The 19,075-nt window shown below is 32.0% G+C and overlaps 1 protein-coding gene and 1 pseudogene across 1 annotated transcript; one reads left to right on the top strand and one right to left on the bottom strand.

The window, feature by feature from the left end:
- Positions 1 to 1,348: 1,348 nt before the first annotated feature.
- On the bottom strand, positions 1,349 to 6,847 carry LOC115875456 (annotated as a pseudogene).
- A 485-nt stretch (positions 6,848 to 7,332) lies between these two features.
- On the top strand, positions 7,333 to 13,980 carry LOC115875324. The gene is made up of 3 exons (XM_030890749.1): positions 7,333 to 7,465; positions 12,396 to 12,548; positions 13,775 to 13,980. The coding sequence occupies exons 1-3, from the start codon at positions 7,333 to 7,335 to the stop codon at positions 13,951 to 13,953; spliced, it is 465 nt and encodes a 154-aa protein (XP_030746609.1). The 3' UTR covers positions 13,954 to 13,980.
- The last annotated feature ends 5,095 nt before the right edge of the window (positions 13,981 to 19,075 follow it).

Raw genomic sequence — 19,075 nt, forward strand, 5'->3', positions numbered from 1 at the left:
TTAAAAAATACAAGTTTAACTTGTACTTAATTTCTAATTTTAATATCTTGTATCGAAAAGTATCGATATTCCAAGTATCGATATTTTAGCATTCGATATATCGACATCTCGATATTTTTGCTTACGATCCGCATCGATAATAAATATCAACATTTTTAGATTATCGGAACATCCCTAGTCTAAACACCATTACAATATATACACTTCATTTTATAGAAAATTTGTTAATTTTGAGGAAGGCCATAAAGTAAAAAACTAAAAAAATTCCAAAACATTTTTCAAAATTCGATTCAAATTCGAGTTCAATTCGTACTTTTTTTTTGCGAAAAAAAACATCATAGACGTGTTTCTACAGGGTTTGAACTACCAGTTAAAATACTTGCACCTATTTCTGGGACACTTTGTTAATTTTGAAATCTCGTGCATTTTTTTAATTTAAGATTTTTTATTCAAAATGGCTATTTTTCAAAATAAAATAAAAATAAAAAAATAGAAAAGAAATTTCAATGAAACTGGCAACATTGCTTTTCCTCTCTGTCAGCCGTCCATGTCAAATTAAGTATTAAAATTCTCCATAACGTCAAATATGTGTCAAAAACTACTAAAAATTAAATTAAAATATTTTAAAATTTTGCATAACTTAACTTAAAAATTAAATTAAAATATTTTGGCATAATCTCTAACTAAAATGGTTTACTTTTTGATAAAAAAAGAAAATGCAAAAATCGTGTGTCAGGATAGTTCATCTGGCCCCTCTAGGCCGCACTATAAATTTACTACTAATTTGAAGGTAGATTTTTGCAAATAACTTTTTAAATGACTATTCCAAATGAAACGATATTCTAGACAAAAGTAAAACTTTTACACACCTCTTCAAAAAAGCCAATACACAATTTTGCAGCTTTTCAAAATTTACATGGAATTTCCCTATGTTCGGTGTTCATGCAAATCTCACACGGTATATATTTATTTAATTAGAAACAACTCAGTCTTGAGAAACTGGTAACACCAAATTTGTTTATTTACAAGACCAACCCTAGGAGTTTTTGCTGTTTACCACTTGCGCATAAAGGTGAGTAGCAATTTTTTACTATATAAGATGCCTGAAATCAGGAGTTATTTTAAAAATACGGATGGTTTCATTTATATTTGCATGTTAGTTGTTTCTTACTTATGGTCTTCTACTGGTGTAAATTTTGATAAGTTTTGCCCCGATCCTAAAGATGTATTAATTAATAACAAAGAAGAAACAAACTTATGGAATGTATTATAAAATATCGTGAAAATATTTTTTCATGTTAGAACAGATATCGAAACAAGGCTGGTCCCTAAAGGAACTAATACCGTCCGATACCATTTTTTTACACACTACCTAATCATATAAACCCCCTAAATAAACCCGAAACTAACGAATAATCCTCCCCATCTTTATACAATGTACACCTATGTACATATTGTCGTTAAGTTAAATTTTGTTTTAGTCCATGTGTGGCCTAGCCCGATCCACCTTCTCCACGTTACCGGTACTACCTCGTTGTTTAGACTCGGGGACCGCTCTCAGTGCTTGGACAGAGAGTGCCCCGAGTGCTTTCCCTAGCTGCTGGTGCTGGCCATCGGGCTGACGGGGCTGAGGGGCGTGCAGTTGGCGTCGCGCAGGCACCCGTTGAGCGTGCAGAGGAGCTTGCGCGAGCCCGCGTGGTCCCGGTGCTCGCAGAGCCACACGCCCTGCCACGTGCCCAGGTTCAGCTTGCCCTCGGTGATGGGGATGGTGAGGGAGGAGCCCAGGAAGCAGGCCTTCACGTGGGCGGGCTGCAAACAAACATCAGGTGTTTAACCATAGAAAATTTTTGTTATTTTTAATATAAAATTCAATTAAAGTGATTAAAAAGTACTCCCTCAATACAAAAAGAAATGCAACGTAGTTACAATTGAGGAATAAATAATGAATCAAATTCTGAATACAAATTTCACTGGTTTGAAATGACGCGTAGAAAATTGTGACGTTACCTATCAGCATTTCACTGAATAGTTGACAGAGGGCGAGAGCCTCTGAAGAATAATATTATGGCGTGTCTAGTTCTCTGCTACCGTATTTACACTATATATCTTAAAATCACGTTAGATTTTTCTATTTTCATTAAAATCGTTAAAAAATACGTTTTTATGTGGGATTACTCTTTATTACCTCAACATTAAATTTACTTTTATATTTTTACTACTAGAAATTAAAACTTAAATTTTTATAATTAACAGGTTACTGCCACTTTTATCGAAGCACTAAACACTACAAAAGTTGTTCTGATGTTGAGGCTAGATTTGTGTTTTATGGATTTTGCGTTTTTGGTTAAATACTTTGAGTTTGCAATTTTGTTTTATTGTACTTACTTTATTATTTTGTAATGAACGGATGCTAAAGTTTGTTTTTGTGAAGGGCTGTCTAAATAGCCCTGAGGGCTCTCAGAAAAAGTTTTATAACTGTTCCTTTGGATGGAAAGCCGTCGCAGAGCCTGGTTGAAGCGGCAAGACAACAATATGTCAGCAAAAGTACGAGATTCTGCTGTGAAGATCATTTTAACGTAAGTTCCTTAAGTTTTGTTTTACAATTAATTTTATATCTACTTTAAAATATATTTAGAAAATGGTTTTTATTTACCTTTGTACCTGGTGATGGCAAACCGTGACACTTTTGATAGGTGACGTCAGAGATTGCAAAGTGTAGGGTTGAAATTCTTAATATTGATTAATTTTTTTTAAAAATGGGATGAAATTGAAGTAAAAAAATACGAGTGTCATAAAATTGTATGAAGATTAATTATTTGCAATAAAAAAATTCTGGTTAAACTCCGGATTATAATTTCCAAAGAAGGTTTGGAAATTTAGGCTGAGTAAACTTTGAAATCAGAATGTTGCCGATAAGAATACATTTGAATTTAGTTATGTACTTGAAAAATGGGAATTAAAAATAGTTTAAAAAAAAACGGCGTCAGCGATAGCTATGAAATGAAGATCGCTGTCATTTTATATGTAAAATCGCATGTAAAATTACATGGGGAATGTCATCAATGTTCATTTTCAAGCCAACTGGGCGCCATCATATGGTTTTACGCCTGCGGCGCTTTTTTACTCTCTAGGCCTCTATTTTTTATTTTGAAAGTTGGCAACCCTACTTTAAACTCCTGTAGTTACAAAACAAAACAGAATCGGACCTATGGTTATCGCAAAATAATTAACTTTGAGCGACAAGCGATGGCGACAGCGCTGCCAGATTGTGATGGATTTATGAGACGAATCTTAAGAGTTTTACGTTTTATTTTTAATTTAATAACTAATATTTTCAACGGCCAGGTCGTTGCGACCTGGTCGTCAGTGAGTTCGAGCCCTAAGGAGTTCAGCCACCTATGTCTGGAGACCTATTTTCCAGAAATTGTAATATACAGGGTGGCGCCTCTCATACGCCGCGGAAGCTCCAAGGAGAACGGTAGTTTATATCGAAATTAAATTTTAGCAGCGTATGTAGGTTAACTGAAAGCATTTTATAAAAATATATAGAATTATACAGGGTGCCTCCAAAAAAGTTACACATCAAAGTTGCGTTTTTTCTAATATATATACACCCTATATATTAATTTATTTTCTGATTCTAGGAAAAAAATAACGGTAAATTTTATTAAAGAAGCATATACCTAAAATCTAAGGATATTTCATATTTTGTGAAAATGAAGAGTAAATTTTAAATTTCGATAACAGCTACCTAAATTTTAGTTGACCTGGTATAGCCTGATATTTAATTACAGTAACCATTGTATGTCAAATCAAATTGAAATTTGACCCGAAAAGTTATACAGGGTGAGTCAAAATTAATATGGAACATTAGTCACTTTGAAAAGCAAGTTACATCTTTATTTTAAACGGAACACCCAGTATATTTTTCAGGTGTTCAATGGGAATTTGTATATCTTCAAAATATTATTAAGGTTACCTACCCCTCAGACAAAGATTTTCCTAGATATTTTAATTTTTATGATTTTGCGTCAGTAGATCTTTAATATTTGAAAAAATCTAGGGTGGCTGTGTGATATACCTTTCATTAATTTAACAAAAATTAAAGATTGTAGAGTAATATACTCAACGGTAATAAAAAGATACGCGTTTAAAACATATTTTAATTATTACAGAATTAAAACTAGATATAAACCTATAATTATGTGACAAAAATTAGCTAGATGAAATGAAATGCTCAATATGCTTAATTTTCTGTTAACTGCATAAAATGATTGTCTTTTCAAAAGGATCTTTTCATTTTAAAAGGCATTATGTGCAGTTCTACCTCGAAAAGCAGCTACAATAATTTCTCTCATGTTGTCGACAACAGTTGGTCGAGTTTTGTAAACAACTGTGTTTAACATATTCCCATAAAAAAACCCAGACTAGATAAAATCAGGAGCTATATCAGAGTATTCTATTAATTGGTGAATGCACGCTGCATTCACCATCAATTCTCTCTGATGTAGGATAAGTTTCCATTTAGGGCAAATTTCTTTGAATTTTTTTTGTTCTAACTGACACAAAATGATAACTAGTTGCTAAAGTTGGACTAATTACACAGCTATGTTGAAGTAACGTACGTTGTAGATCACCAGCCATCTAGATTTTATCAAATAATAATGATCTACTCAGATCAAAGTATGTAAATGAAAATATCTAGGAAAATCTTTGTTTGAGGGGTAAGCAACATAGTATTTTGAAGAGACATGAATTCTCCATTAGATATCGGAATAATAAACTGGGTGCTCCATTTAAAAAATAAAGAGTAACATGCTTTTAAAGGTGACCAATGTTCAATAGTAATTTGTCTCACCCTGTATAACTTTTGGATCACGTTTTAATTTATTTAAAAAAAGTACAATAGTTAATTTAACTACTATTATAGGCTATACCAGGTAAATTCAATTTAGGTGGCTATTGTAGTTTAAAAATTGTTCTATTTTATTTCTAGAAAATCTTAAATATATCAAAAACCTTACATTTTACACATTTAGTCATATACTTTCTTATAAAATACGTTTTATTTTTCTGCCAGAATCCGAAAATCGAATTATATATAGGGTGTTCCATTACAAAGAACACAACTTACTGATATGTAACTTTTTTGGGGACACTCTGGCAGAACTCTTTATATTTTTAAAAAAGTACTCTGAATTAACCTAGATATGTTCACACCAAATTTCATTTCAATACAAACTGTCGTTCTCCTTGGAGCCTCCGCGGCGTATGAGAGGCGCCACCCTGTACATATATTTTTTTATAAATAGATCATATAATTCTTACATTCTTACATTCAAACAAAATTACGTTGGTTTATTAAGTTGGCCACCATTAGACAGAATCTATTAAATATTAATCTTACCATATCATCAGGTCCTTCACATGAGTGTCTATAAGGTAAACCTTCTGGAACAATTTTGTTTAACATCATCTCCATATCATCTCTATCGGTTTCATTTTGTAAAACTTACTAGTATGAAGAACTAAAATAAGTTATATTAATACGTCTTAAAAACTCTATTACACATACATATTTTACTAAATAAAGAAGCTTACATTTAATATTAAAATTGTCTTATTACCTACTATTAAAAGATACACCAATATCGTGAACAGATAAGCTACAATTCTCAAATTGTTTTAAGTAGCTTACAAAATTATACATATACTACGGTTGACAAACAAAATATTAAGCAAATAAGGATAATCCTAATTAGAACAGTGTTATGTAATTTTACATTCTACATACAACAAAACATAAAAAAATGTAAAATAACAAATGTTGAGGTTTTTGAAAATGTTATAAAAAACTTAAAACTTAATTAATTTATTTTTCAGGAATGTCATTCATAAATTATTCAATTTACAAAAGCAATAATAGAGAGAGCCAAGAAAAAGGGCTATAAAAATGTTCTATTCCCAAAATATGTTTCTTCATTTTATAGTAAAAAATATAATTATATAATCTATTATATCTGTAGTAAAATGAGTTATTAATTGTGAAAAATTAAATAAAACTAACTAGAGCTAGTTCTACAGCAGTAATGTATTACTTTGTAGAAGCATTTTAAATACCAATTAGATGGTTGAGGCATTTTACAAGTGAACGTCAGGCAAAATGTAAATATATTAAAATAAATTTATAAAAATTACAGTTTTTGAAATCTTAATTCGATGATAGAAATGATATTTAATGATTTAGTAGGTCAATCCATATGTTGTATGCCTTGCATGATAAGATATTTAAATTAAAGCGTGAAAATCATGTTTTATATTAACACATTTTGTAATTTTATGAATATAATTCTTGAAAACTTATTGTTATATAATAGAGCCAATTGAATACAAATTAAATTTGATTTATTTATAAAATAGATAAAATGCGGCTATGCAAAGACTATTGATAGAAAAACCACCTATTTTTTCCTAATGTGAGAAAAATGCTGTCAAATGCGAAAAAATCCGACAGCAAAGAGCACTTACTTTGGACGTGACAGAGCCCTATCGCGAACTGCGATAGCTCGGGAATCTGCCTCAAAATCTCCTCGGTCACCAAATGTACGCCCCGGTGTTGGGGCCTCAAATTTATCTTCTTCTGAAACCAGGCCGAATTACTTTGGATAATTCTGGCCGAAGAAGCCATGTTTGACTTGCCACTGCCGCTGTCGGTCGCCAGTTTGAACGTTTTTATCGTCGCGCCGATCACAAACAACCAAAAGCCACTGATACACTTATAAACCGCAGGTCCATTATTATCATGAGCAACTCATTGGCGAATTGTTAATAATATATCTAGAGAAAAACAAAAAAAGTTACAGAACTCTCTCTCCTAACCGCAGTACGAGCGGCTCGTGTCTGACATTTCGGCGGCGATCGGGCGTTTCCGGACGGGCGCGGACCGAGTCGCGCCAATTTCAAATTCTCACCCCGTGCGATCTTCGGTATTTCGAGGGAGACTTTTTAGTTTTAGCGTGCGGAACTGGACTGGATTCGGGGTAGAATGGGGGAGGAATCCCTAGACAGTAAGACCAATCGAAAAACAGATTAGGATCGTTTAATTAATCCGTTTTTCATGTGGCGAGCAAATAATAAAAATGGACGTGGGCGTGTGGCTTAATAATTATGGAATAGGGAGCATTAGGGAGCGGTTGAATAGAATCCAAGGTTCTTTTTATGTTCCTCGGTGCGAGGAAGGGTATTTAACCTAAAGACAGGCGACCCTTTGCGCTTTTAGCGTTTCGTGTACGAGCTAAAACGAAATAATAATAAATAAAGAACATTGGAAAAATGTCTTCGGCTACTTTTGAAGCGAATCCTAACAGCGAAAACGAACCCTGGATCGAAAAGCCCGCTTTTGAGGGGCTCAAGTTTCGTATTTGGCATATTATGTTTTTTTGCGTGTGTGCTTTTGGGGTTTTAGGTGAGTAGACATACATATCCTTAGTGTTCGACGATGAAAACGTAGATTCAAGTGCGATTTATCTGCTTTCATTAATTTTATGTAGAGCAATTAGCTATTTTATTACGGTTTTCAATGTTTCACGCTAATTGCATGTGTGTTTGTCACGCAAACAATTAGCCTAATACTCTATTATGTCTTAAGAATACAGGGTGGTCCGAATTGTATTCCGGAAACTTCGGTAGCAAATTTGCAGATAAAAGTAAAAACTTCGTATAAATGTATGTCATAAATATACCCAGTTTCGAATTACAGGTATAGAAGTTTCAAATTTATTTTAATTTTTTCCAAATAATTTACGAAGTAACGTCAATATTTGGATGAAAGTTAGTGTCTGGGACTATTTGTAAGGGGCGCCACTACATTTTTTTTAGCTGTTTTAAAGTGTAGTAACTTTTTGTCGGGGGCTGTATAAAACCATAGATAAAAGAAAATAATCTACTATTGTATAAAACTAATGAGTGAAAAAATCAATCAGTAGGAGTCATATTGACATCAAAATCAAATTTCTCAGGTCAAAAAACTTAAATTCGGGTCAGAATGTCCTACGACGTTGTCCGATGCCTAACTTCCACCCTGTGCGATTTTCCCATTGATCTTCGGTCAGATTTTTCTCGCTCATCGACCTTCTTATTCCTTCCATCCATGTTTTCTTGGGACGTCCTCTCTTTCGTTTACCAGGTGGTATCCAATGAATGACTTGTTTTGGAATTCTTTCATTGTGCATTCTCTGAACGTGGCCGTACCATATTAATTGTTTTTGTTCTATATCATTTACTATTGTTCCCTCTATTCCCATCTGTTGTCTAATGTCTTCATTTCTGATCTTATCCCTCCGTGAAATTCTCATTGGTCTTCTAATCGAACCAATTTCTGTTGTCTCTAATTTCCTTTTATTCCTTTCAGTGAGTCGCCATGTTTCACATCCATAGAGTAATATGCTTTTAACTAGTGTCTCATATATATTATATTTCCTGTTTTTTGTAATTTCAGTGCTCCATAGAATGCCATTTAAAACATTTATGCATCTGATAACTCTTCGTGCCTGTATTACTCTGTTGTTTATTTCTCTATCGTCCGTTTCATCTCCTGTAAATATCGATCCCAGGTACCTGTAATCTTCACATGCCCTAATTTCCATATTATTATCTAAAATAAGATTTTCTGTATTAGCTCCAATTGGAAGGTATTTTGTTTTTTTCTGTATTTACTGTGAGACCCCATTTAGCATATTCTTCAATTATTTTCCGCACCATATAATCCATGTCATCTTTGTCGTTTGCAATTATAGCCTGGTCGTCTGCAAATTGCAAGGTGTATAGGCATATGTCATTTTAGTTCTATACCCATTCTGTTACATTTTCTTTTCCACAGATGTAAGGCCTTGGCAATGTAAATTTTAAATAGTGTAGGGGATATGCAGCAACCCTGTCGGAGCCCTTTAGTGATTGAAATTTCCTCTGAGAGACCGTTGACCGTTTTATTTGTGATTTTCCTCCATGGTAAAGATTTTGTACAGCTTTTATCAGAGCTGCGTTAATTCTTGATTCGTGCAATACTTCCCATATAATTTATTATTGGCACTGTATCATATGCTTTTGTAGATCGGTGAATGTTATATGAACTTCCTGGTTCATTGCATTTCTTCTCGATGATCTGTTTCAATGCAAAAATATTATCTGTACATGATCTTCTGCTTCTGAAACCATTCTGCTCTTCTTCTTCGTGGCTGGAGTATTCCTCTTCAATTAAGTTCCACAGTATCCTTCCATAGAGGCGACTCATAGTGCTGGTAACCGAAATTCCCCTGTAGTTATTGGGATCCTTCCTTGAGCCCTTTTTATATATAGAGAGATATATGCTTTTTCCACTGTTCAGGTACTGGATGACCATTTAAGCACTGGTTAACTATGTTTGTTAACATTCTAAACAGTTTTTTGCTTCCAGATTTTATGAGTTCAGCATATGCTCCCTCTGGGCCACATGCTCTTCCATTTTTTAAAGACATTATAGCGGTCTTTATTTTGTTGGTATCCACGTAGATTTCCTCTCCTTCAATGTTTTTTCTGGCTGTGGCGGTTCTTGATACTCAGGTCTATTCTCTGACAACAATTTGGAATAATATTTCACCCATTCTTTGTTGGTTATAGGGGCTGACTCCTGTTTTTGTGGTTTTATAAATCATACTTCCGTATTCCTTCTTCCGCCTATATACGTATTAGGTGCTTTTTTCATGTATTTGCTATAGAAGTGACTCCATAAAAAGTTGGTAAACTGAAATTCCCCTGTAGTTACTGGGATCCTTCCCTTTGTTCCCTTTATATATAGAGAGACATGTTTTTTCCACTGTTCAGGTACTAGATGACCATTTAAGCACTGGTTAACTATGTTTGTTAACATTCTAAACAGTTTTTGTTTCCAGATTTTATGAGTTCCGCATATACCCCCTCTGGGCCACATGCTCTTCCATTCTTTAAAGACATTATAGCGGTCTCTATTTTGTTGGTATCCACGTAGATTTCCTCTCCTTCAATGTTTATTTCTGGCTGTGGCGGTTCTTGATACTCAGGTCTGTTCTCTGACAACCTTTGTTGGTTATAGGCTGACTACTGTTTTTCAGTTGTTGTGGTTTTTATAAATCTCCATACTTCCGTATTCCTACTTCCGCCTATATACGTATTAATTTCTTTGCATTTTTCATCCCACACTTTATTCTTTTCTTCTTTTACCATTCTCCTCACCTCATTTTCCTTGTCATTATAAGTGCGCTTGTCTAGTTAAGATTTCGAATTTAGCCATTTCAAATACAGTATCTTTTTTCCTCTACAAGTTTTTCAAGTTCATCAGTCCACCACAACTTTCTGCTCTTTCGTCTCGCTTTTATTTCTAATGCTTCCTCTGCGGCTTCATGAATACTGTCAATTATATTATTGTGTGTTAGGTGAAAAGGCCTTTCTGAATCTTCTATAAGTTTTTCATCAAGCCTGTTCTGATAAAGATATTTGACGCTGTCATGCATTAGACTTTCTAAATTATATCTAACTGTGGTAATTGGCTCTGGGTTCCTGTTTCCTCTTGGTTGTTTTGTTTAATTTGATATGGTGGAAAGAGAATTTTTGATCTTAAAAGGTAATGATCTGAGTGGTGTCCGGTGCCCCTTAGGATTCTTACATCATTAATTTCATGTTGTTATTACTTTGTTTTGTAATTATATAATCTATTATTGGTTTCTGTGGGTCATGTTGGTTGAATCCAAGTATATTTATGAATTTGTTTATCTTTAAAGAAACCATTTTATTGTTAAGTTGTTATACTCGAATATGTCAATAAGCCTATACTGTCATTGATATTTTCTCTCCGTAAGGGCCTAAGGATTTTTGTATTATTATTTTCTTTCTGCCTGTCTGGCTATTAAAGTCACCCAGCAAAACTAAATCTCTCGTATTTCCAATGTCACTAATTATCTCATGGAATTTAGTGAACTGGTCCTTAATTACTACAGTTTCGTCATCGGATGGAGCATATACACCTAATATTGTTAATCTCACATTTCTAAGTTTTAAATTTAATCTGATAATATTTTCATCTATACCTTCCCAATCTGTAATATTTTTCTTAAACTTGTTCTTCATAAGTACAGAAACACCTATTTTAGCACGTTGATCTTTGGGCACTCCGCTATAATAATGAAGATAGTTTCCTATTATTTCAGACCCACTACCTTTCTTTTTGGTTTCTGTTAATGTAATTATATCTGAATTTAATTTTTCTTAAATCTTTAATTATAATTTCACGTTTATTAAGTCTTGTACATCTTAATGTCAAAAATTTCCTAGACACCAATTTTCATCTAAATATTGACGTTACTTCAGAAATTACTTGGAAAAAATCGAAATAAAAATGAAACTTCTACACCCTGTATCTCCGAAACTAAGCATTTTAGGACATATATTTATACGCACTTTTTTACTTATTTTTATCTGCAAAATATGCTGCCGAAGTTACCGGAATACAGTTCGGACCACCCTGTATATGGTGACCCAAGTTTTTATAAAGACTTTTAAAGACGATCGACGATGGAATAGTCGATAATACACTTACTTAACTAATTTATTAAACAATGAGAAACCAAAAATTTACTAGTTCGATAATACAAAAATACATCCTTAGATTGTTATGCCTCCATAGATTATTGTCAGTGCTTTGTCAATATTTAACCCAATTTACGGATTTTAGGGAGGGCCCAAAAAAAAAGTCACGTAGAATATGCTTTTTAAAACGCCATTTTTAAAACAGAACTAAATAAATTTTTTGCTGTTTTAAAATGTTAGAAGCACAGAATTTATTAGAGCACATAATATTAAAGGTTATGGGGAAATGTGATACTTTAACAGGGCAAAAAATACCGTATGTTCGAAAAAAAACGGCGTCAGCGATGGCTATGAAATGAAGATCGTTGTCATTTTATGTGTAAATTTATATGGGAAATGCCGTAGTTTTTCGATCACACGGTATGACGTTAATCAAAATTAATAATAACCATCTATGACCATCTATCAAAGAATGAAATCGAAATTGTATTACAATAGAAACGCTTTTTTATTTTTAGGGCTTAAAAAAAATTAACCATATTTTCATATTTTTTCTAATTTTCCCTAAAATGGTTTGGGAATTTGGAAAAGTATAAACGGGATTAGGTAACCATTTTACAAGCAAATTTTTTTATGAAGAATGCGTTTTTCTCAAAATGTCAGTAATAAACGCATTCGTCATAAACGTTTTTCTCATGTCAATAATAAAAAAGTTTTTCTTTTTGTAAAGACAACCCGGAGACATACTGTAGATACAGCGAAGTAATAATGTATAGTTTGTATTTTTGTATTTTTTATAGTTGTGCTGATTTGTTGTTGCGTCAGGATCAGGATACCCCGGACGAAGCAAGAGATCGAAGCTGACTACAAGCGAAAAAAAATCACGACAAAATTTCGAAAAAGACTGAAATTCATCAGTAACCAAGAAATGGAGGCTATAAACCTTCAAAAAGGTACAATGGATGTGTAGTAAATGTGAGAATGGCCTTTAGAAACAAATCTTATATTTTTATTATACCGTATGATGAAAAAAACGGCGTCAAATGACCATTTAATTTTACATATAATTTGACAGTAATTTTCAGTTTCCAGCCAACTGCGACGCCGTTTTTTTTCAGTCATATGGTACAATTAAATATTAGGATTTTTATTTATTCCTTAGGGCTTGTTCTAGAAAGTAAGTATATACCATGTATATTTAACCAATTCTTGGAATATCTAATGAAATTTCCGTTCAAAATAGAGGCGGGTTATTTTGTGAACCAACTATTCCAATGAACTATTCCGATCCTGGAATGAAAGGAACTAGTTCCCGGTTTCTCAAAGAACTAGTTCCTCAGGACCTATTCCGGGATCGAGACTGTGACCGATATATATTATGATATGATATTATGCGACTGCGACGGATCGGCCAACGCGATCGTAGCCCGATGCTAAGCAGGAGTGGGGAGTGCAAGCCGTTTGTTATTAGATCCGGACCTAGAGGAACTAGAGGAACTAATTAAAAGACTAGTTCCTAGTTCACGGGAATCTATTCAGGCAGCAGATCCGAGATATAATACAAGGCGATGGCGGCGGTGGATTCGGCCTTGTCTATTGCCAGAGCCGGCGTAATTACCACAAAAAGTTGTCGTGGATACTGTTTTTGATTTTTAGTTTGTTATTTGAATATTTTATGGGAATGTTTCAATTTAGGGCTCTAAAATTAAGAAATATCTTATAAAACAAAGTATATATTCTGAATTTCTAGACAAAAACAAAAAGCATGAAGTGAAACTTACCTATATGTTTTTAACATACGCAATTATTACACGTCTTGTATTATTGTACATTATAAACAGTATACAGATATACTGCGAATAGTTCTGACTGACAACGAAACCCATTAGAAAGCAACGAGGATGTCAATGTTAGTCGGGAACTATTGTGAACTTAAGACCTAGTTCAAGGAACTATTCCTCTAGAGAAACTAGAACTAAGGAACTAAATTCCCACCTCTAGTTCAAAATGTATAAAACCGTTCGGAGAATAATTATTCCGAATTTATGCTTGTTTTGTAGAATCAGCCCTTAGACTAAGAATAAAGAAATATTACGTTCATTATTTTATTTTCTAATTAGTGGTGTACTCAGGTATATGGAATTATTATTCAAACCTTACTTCTTTCTGATTTTTTTAGCTCTAGAAATAATAATAGAAGCAGACTACAAACCTGAGGATGATGCTGATGTGTTTGTAAATCCCAATGCAACAGAAAATCAACACTTAGTGCCTTCAAGTACGACAAACTTCGGTGATAAAGTTTCAAAAGTTATTTCTATGGGAAGGATTTTGAAAAGCCAGAATATCAAATACTAGGAATAATCTATGTTATTATTAGGATTAAATTAGGGTGTTTATTAAATATTAATAGAAATAGAATAATTGAAAGTACTTATTTTTTGTATTTCTCAGTAGTATTCAAATACCACAGCGATTTTTTACTCATTTTCGACGATTTGTAACTTTGAAAAAAATGTACCGATTTTGTTGATTTTTTAGCATATTAGAGATCGTTTTTAGTAGATTGATCTGATTTTTCTAAATTTTGTATGAGATTTAGTTTTCTATGATACACAGGGTGTGAAAAAAAGGAATGTAATTTTTGTGTTGCTGCCATTTTGCCAAAAAAAAAAAATAAGCTAAGACTAATATCTCGGGACGTATTTGGAATTTTTAGGATAACTCATCTGGAATAAAAGATAATCAATAAGAAATATGCTTAACAAACTGAAATTAACTTAAAATTGTAGGATATTCTTACTTTTTACAACGTGAATAAAAAAATTATTTAACTAAAGCAGTTTAATACAGGATCTCTTAAAAATACGACCAGCGAAAAAGTATAAATTATTTTTTTAATATTCTGAACTTAACAGCCCACAAGGTTAATATAAAAGCTCGACACATATTTGATATTTTTGTAAAAACTCTTTTTGTGTCTAAAAATCTGTAGTTTAGCTGCAACTTAAAGTGCTTAAAAACAAGAGCGAGCAAGAATTTTTGAATGTGGAAGAATTGGCGATTGCCTATCAGGGACGAATGGGAATCTATTCCCCAGGATTTTATCAGGAACTTGGTGGATAGCATGCCTAGAAGAACAGTCGAACTTCTGCGGATAAAACTCACATTCACTTTTTATGTAACATGTTCCAACATTCTAAAGTTAACTTCAGTTTTGTTAGCATATTTCTTAAGAAAGGTAGAAAAAATACAAGTTAGAGTAAAAATTCATTATCTTTTATTCCAGATGAGTTATCGTAAACATTCCAAATACGTCCCGAGATTTATTTATTTATTATTATACGTCCCCATTAGTCTTAGCTATACCCAGAACTTATAATTCTAGTTATTTTTTTTTTTGGCAAAATGGCAGCAACACAAAAATTACATTCCTTTTTTTCACGCCCTGTATATCATAGAAAACTAAATCTCATACAAAATTTAGAAAAGTCAGATCAATCTACGAAAAACGATCTTTAATATGCTAAAAAAAATAACAAAATCGGTTCATTTTTTTCAAAGTTACAACTCGTTGAAAATGAGTAAAAAAATCGCTGTGGTATTTAATTTGACAGGCAGTTTAGTTGAAGCTGGCGCATCTGCCACGACATCTGGAAAAAAATACTTATTTTTTTTAAATTAAACAAAAAACAAAAAATCCGGCGACGACAGTTTTTAGAAGAGCCAATTAACTATTTTTTAGTAAAAAAAGTAACTTTCTAGAGCAAGTCGTTACTTCAGTAGAGACGACACAGATAAACATTAGCATTTTATATATGTAAATAATATAGAAATAAGAAATATACATCTGTTTGGTATTGGAAAAAAGTGCTAAAGATTGAAAAAATTTAAAAAAAACACCTATTTAATAGTAAATTGATGCTAGGGTGTGAAAACTAGAGCATGCAATTTTATCTTAAATCTATATATTTAGTTTTGATAAAAAAGTTTTAGTGGGTATATTTATATAAAATAGATTATTTAATTTACCAAATTAAATTTAGAGGTTTCGATATATCAAAATAGTTGTAACAAGTATGGACAAATCCCTCTGCATAATCTTTTGGTATATGATATATTATTTCTAATATGTGGGTCTTTGATAAGGTGAGTAATATACTTGTATCTGAATTTTTAAAGTAGCTCAACCTAAGACGTTTATGGATGTAAAGCACCAGATGGCGGGGCGTATTTCACAGTCTTTTACTACAGAAAAATATTTTTTGCTACTTTGAATTTTGAAGCGACCAATAAAAACAGAGAAAATAAAAATCGATAATTTTCGCACTGTGCCAATTGGTTACTAATCGACCAGATACTTTTTGTCTATTAGATATGCTATAAAAGCTGGTAATTATACAATTCGACCATTGTAAATACCCGACAAATTCGTCAAGGCCGACGAGGCCGATGCTTTTCACTGATAAGAAAAAAAAATGTTTCTTTAGATAATTTTCGAGATATTTTTTCTTTCTGAATGCACATTTTTAAAGTATTTTATATTCTTTGTCCGCTTGATCTACTATACTGGTCGCACGTATCTAAGTTCTGTTTCTTCTAGTTTTAAAAAATGTTCTTACTACTTTGTAGTTGTAGTGGTTGTAATGTAAAATTAGATTAATTTTATTAAGTTTAATTATAATGTTTAGTTTAGAATACCAGAAATAGTTTAGTAGTGTTTTTATAGTTTATTATTTTGTAGTTAAGTAGTAGGTGAAGGGATACTTTGATTATTTTTTCTTTTTGTTTGATTAATTAGTAAGTTTGATAATTTTTTCAGTGTAGAATACAAGAAGTAGTTGTGTAGTGTTTTTATAAGAGATTATATTCGTTTATTTTGTAGATGAGTAGTAGGTGAAGGTATTCGGGTATTTTTTCTTTTTCTTTTTCTTCTAATTGTAGTAAGTATATTATGTATTGTGATAGATACACTATATTTTCCATCAACTTCGTTGAAAAGTGCGTTATCATATAATTTTGGTTTTCTGGTAGTAGAATATACGAAAAAAAATCTGATCAAATTTATTTTAAATTAAATTAATCGAGTCTTATTAATCAAATTAATCTAGTCAAATAATAATAATAGTTAGTTTCTAAATACTATACAGGGTGAGTTTCCTACGATGTTTTCTATGGGTATCTCGGAAACTACTGAAGATAGAGAGTCGGTTAAATGGGGAAAGAATTGCAGTTTTGTGGGGTCATAAATATGGGCCTTTCGGATTTTTCGGAGAAGTTCAAGGCTTACTAGATGTTTAAAAAAAAACAAATTTTGCCTATTTTAAAACTTGTCTCTAATTCCATTATAATCTACCGTATGATCGAATAAAAACTGCGTCCACGATGGCTATGAAATGAAGATCGCTGTCATTTTATATGTAAAATTATATGGGAAATATCATCGATCGTCATTTCATAGCCATCGCTGACGTCGCTTTTATTCGATCATACGGTATTTTAGACAAAAGTTTTCAGATAAAAGTTGTAGATAATCACATACCTAATGAGTTTGTGTTTTCTGTTTTTTTTTCTCTAAAGCCTGTCATTTTTGACATATGACACAAACAAATGTTTTTTTAAATGGAAACCATAGTTGGCCATGACTTCATAAAAAGCGCCATTTTTTAAGCTTTTCAGCGATATAGGTATAATATGTTTTTTTCGAAAAATTACATGTTATAGCCAATTCTTTTCATTCTTGGCTAATTTCCTTACCAATTAGTTGCCATCAAAAATGTAAAAAGTTTTATGTTTAAAAAAAAATATCGTAAAATTCGTAAAGCACTCAATTTAGAATAAAATAATCTAAGAATGAAATGATTCTTTTATAAACTTGCATTAAATCAAATTAAAATAGGTATGTAACTTTTTTTTAAATATTAATTAACAGCAATTAGCATTATCATAAACTATAAATAATGTACCAACATATCGAAATAATAATTTCTTTGTTAATACGGTTTAGAATTCTTAAAATAACAGGCAAAAATAATCCACAATTTACAATAAAATAAAAGTTTCGTTTAAACTTCTTAATCAGCTGATATATTAAAGTTCGCAGAAACCCTGACTATATTATTACATTACTCTGAGGAAAATAACGAAAATAATCGATATTTTTGACTCCGCCCCGAAAGGTTCACGATTTGTCCTCCAGTTGGCAGCACATTTTGTCTAGTCGGTTGGGCAACTTTAAGAATATATAAACAAGGGTAATATACAGGGTGGTCCGTTTTTTACGTAAAAAAGGCCTCTTGGTAAAAATCGCTACGAGTAATGGTTCTCGAGATATTTGGAATCGAAATTATCAATACCTGTCATCATTGACAAAAATTAACATGTTGACTAAATAGTTATTAGAGTGAAATCATAAATTTGAAATGTTTTTATGCCAAAAGTTCAACAGAAACGGTTTTACCATCATTTTTTCGCAGAAAAATTTATGATTAATTTAGAAAACTAAAAATTTCCCAAGTTTATTATTTCATTCAAATAACTATCTACTCAACGCGTTTATTTTTTTGTCAATAATGACATATATTCACTATTTCCATTCTAAATATCTTGAGAACGGTTTCTCGTAGAGTCAAAAAAGTCCCAGACACCATCTTTCATCCAAATATTGGCGTTACATCAAAAATTATTTGGAAAAAATCGGAATAAAAATGAAACTTCTACACACTGTATCTCCGAAACTAAACTTTTAGGATAAACATTTATACGATTTTTTTACTTATTTTTATCTGTAGAATATGCTGCCGAAGTTTACGGAATACCCTGTATATGAAAATTTTAAGGTGTCCCGTGTCGATCAGTGTACAAGATGGCGCCTCTCATACGCCGCGGGGGCTCCAAGGAGAACGACAGTTTGTATTGAAATGAAATTTTGTGAGCATATGTAGGTTAATTCAGAGCACTTTTTGCATATGAAATATTTTAAAAAGTACTTAATGAATGAGCGATGAACTTTACTGTATTGTCATTTATAAACAATTCCTTTAAAAATTACCTGTTAAATTTTATTTTAGATACTAAATAAATTGACACATAATTATATGATTTAAATAAAACATGATAGTAGACATGAATTTTATTTATTTCTAAAAAGTACTTTATTAATTGCATTAAAGCGAATAAGGAATATAAAAATAATCAGTAGAAATCTTACATATTAAAGAGCTTAGAAGAATTTCTACTTAGGTATAGAACACGTAAGTGTTCAAATTAAATACATTTTAAACAATAAATATTTTTTTTACGAAAAGAATAAAATAAGTATCTTATTCTTTAAATAATTTACCTTTGGCAATTTTTGTCCAGGTAGATTTTGCTTGATTTGTGCCTAAAGTACAACCTATACGTTGAATCAAGCTTCACCGACAACATTTCTTCTTAACCTAAATTACGATTTTATACTACAATCTCGTTGCTGGATATC

Source organism: Sitophilus oryzae, unplaced genomic scaffold, assembly GCF_002938485.1.
Source record: "Sitophilus oryzae breed Bouriz unplaced genomic scaffold, Soryzae_2.0 scaffold_1057_pilon_pilon, whole genome shotgun sequence".
Taxonomy (NCBI): domain Eukaryota; kingdom Metazoa; phylum Arthropoda; class Insecta; order Coleoptera; family Curculionidae; genus Sitophilus; species Sitophilus oryzae.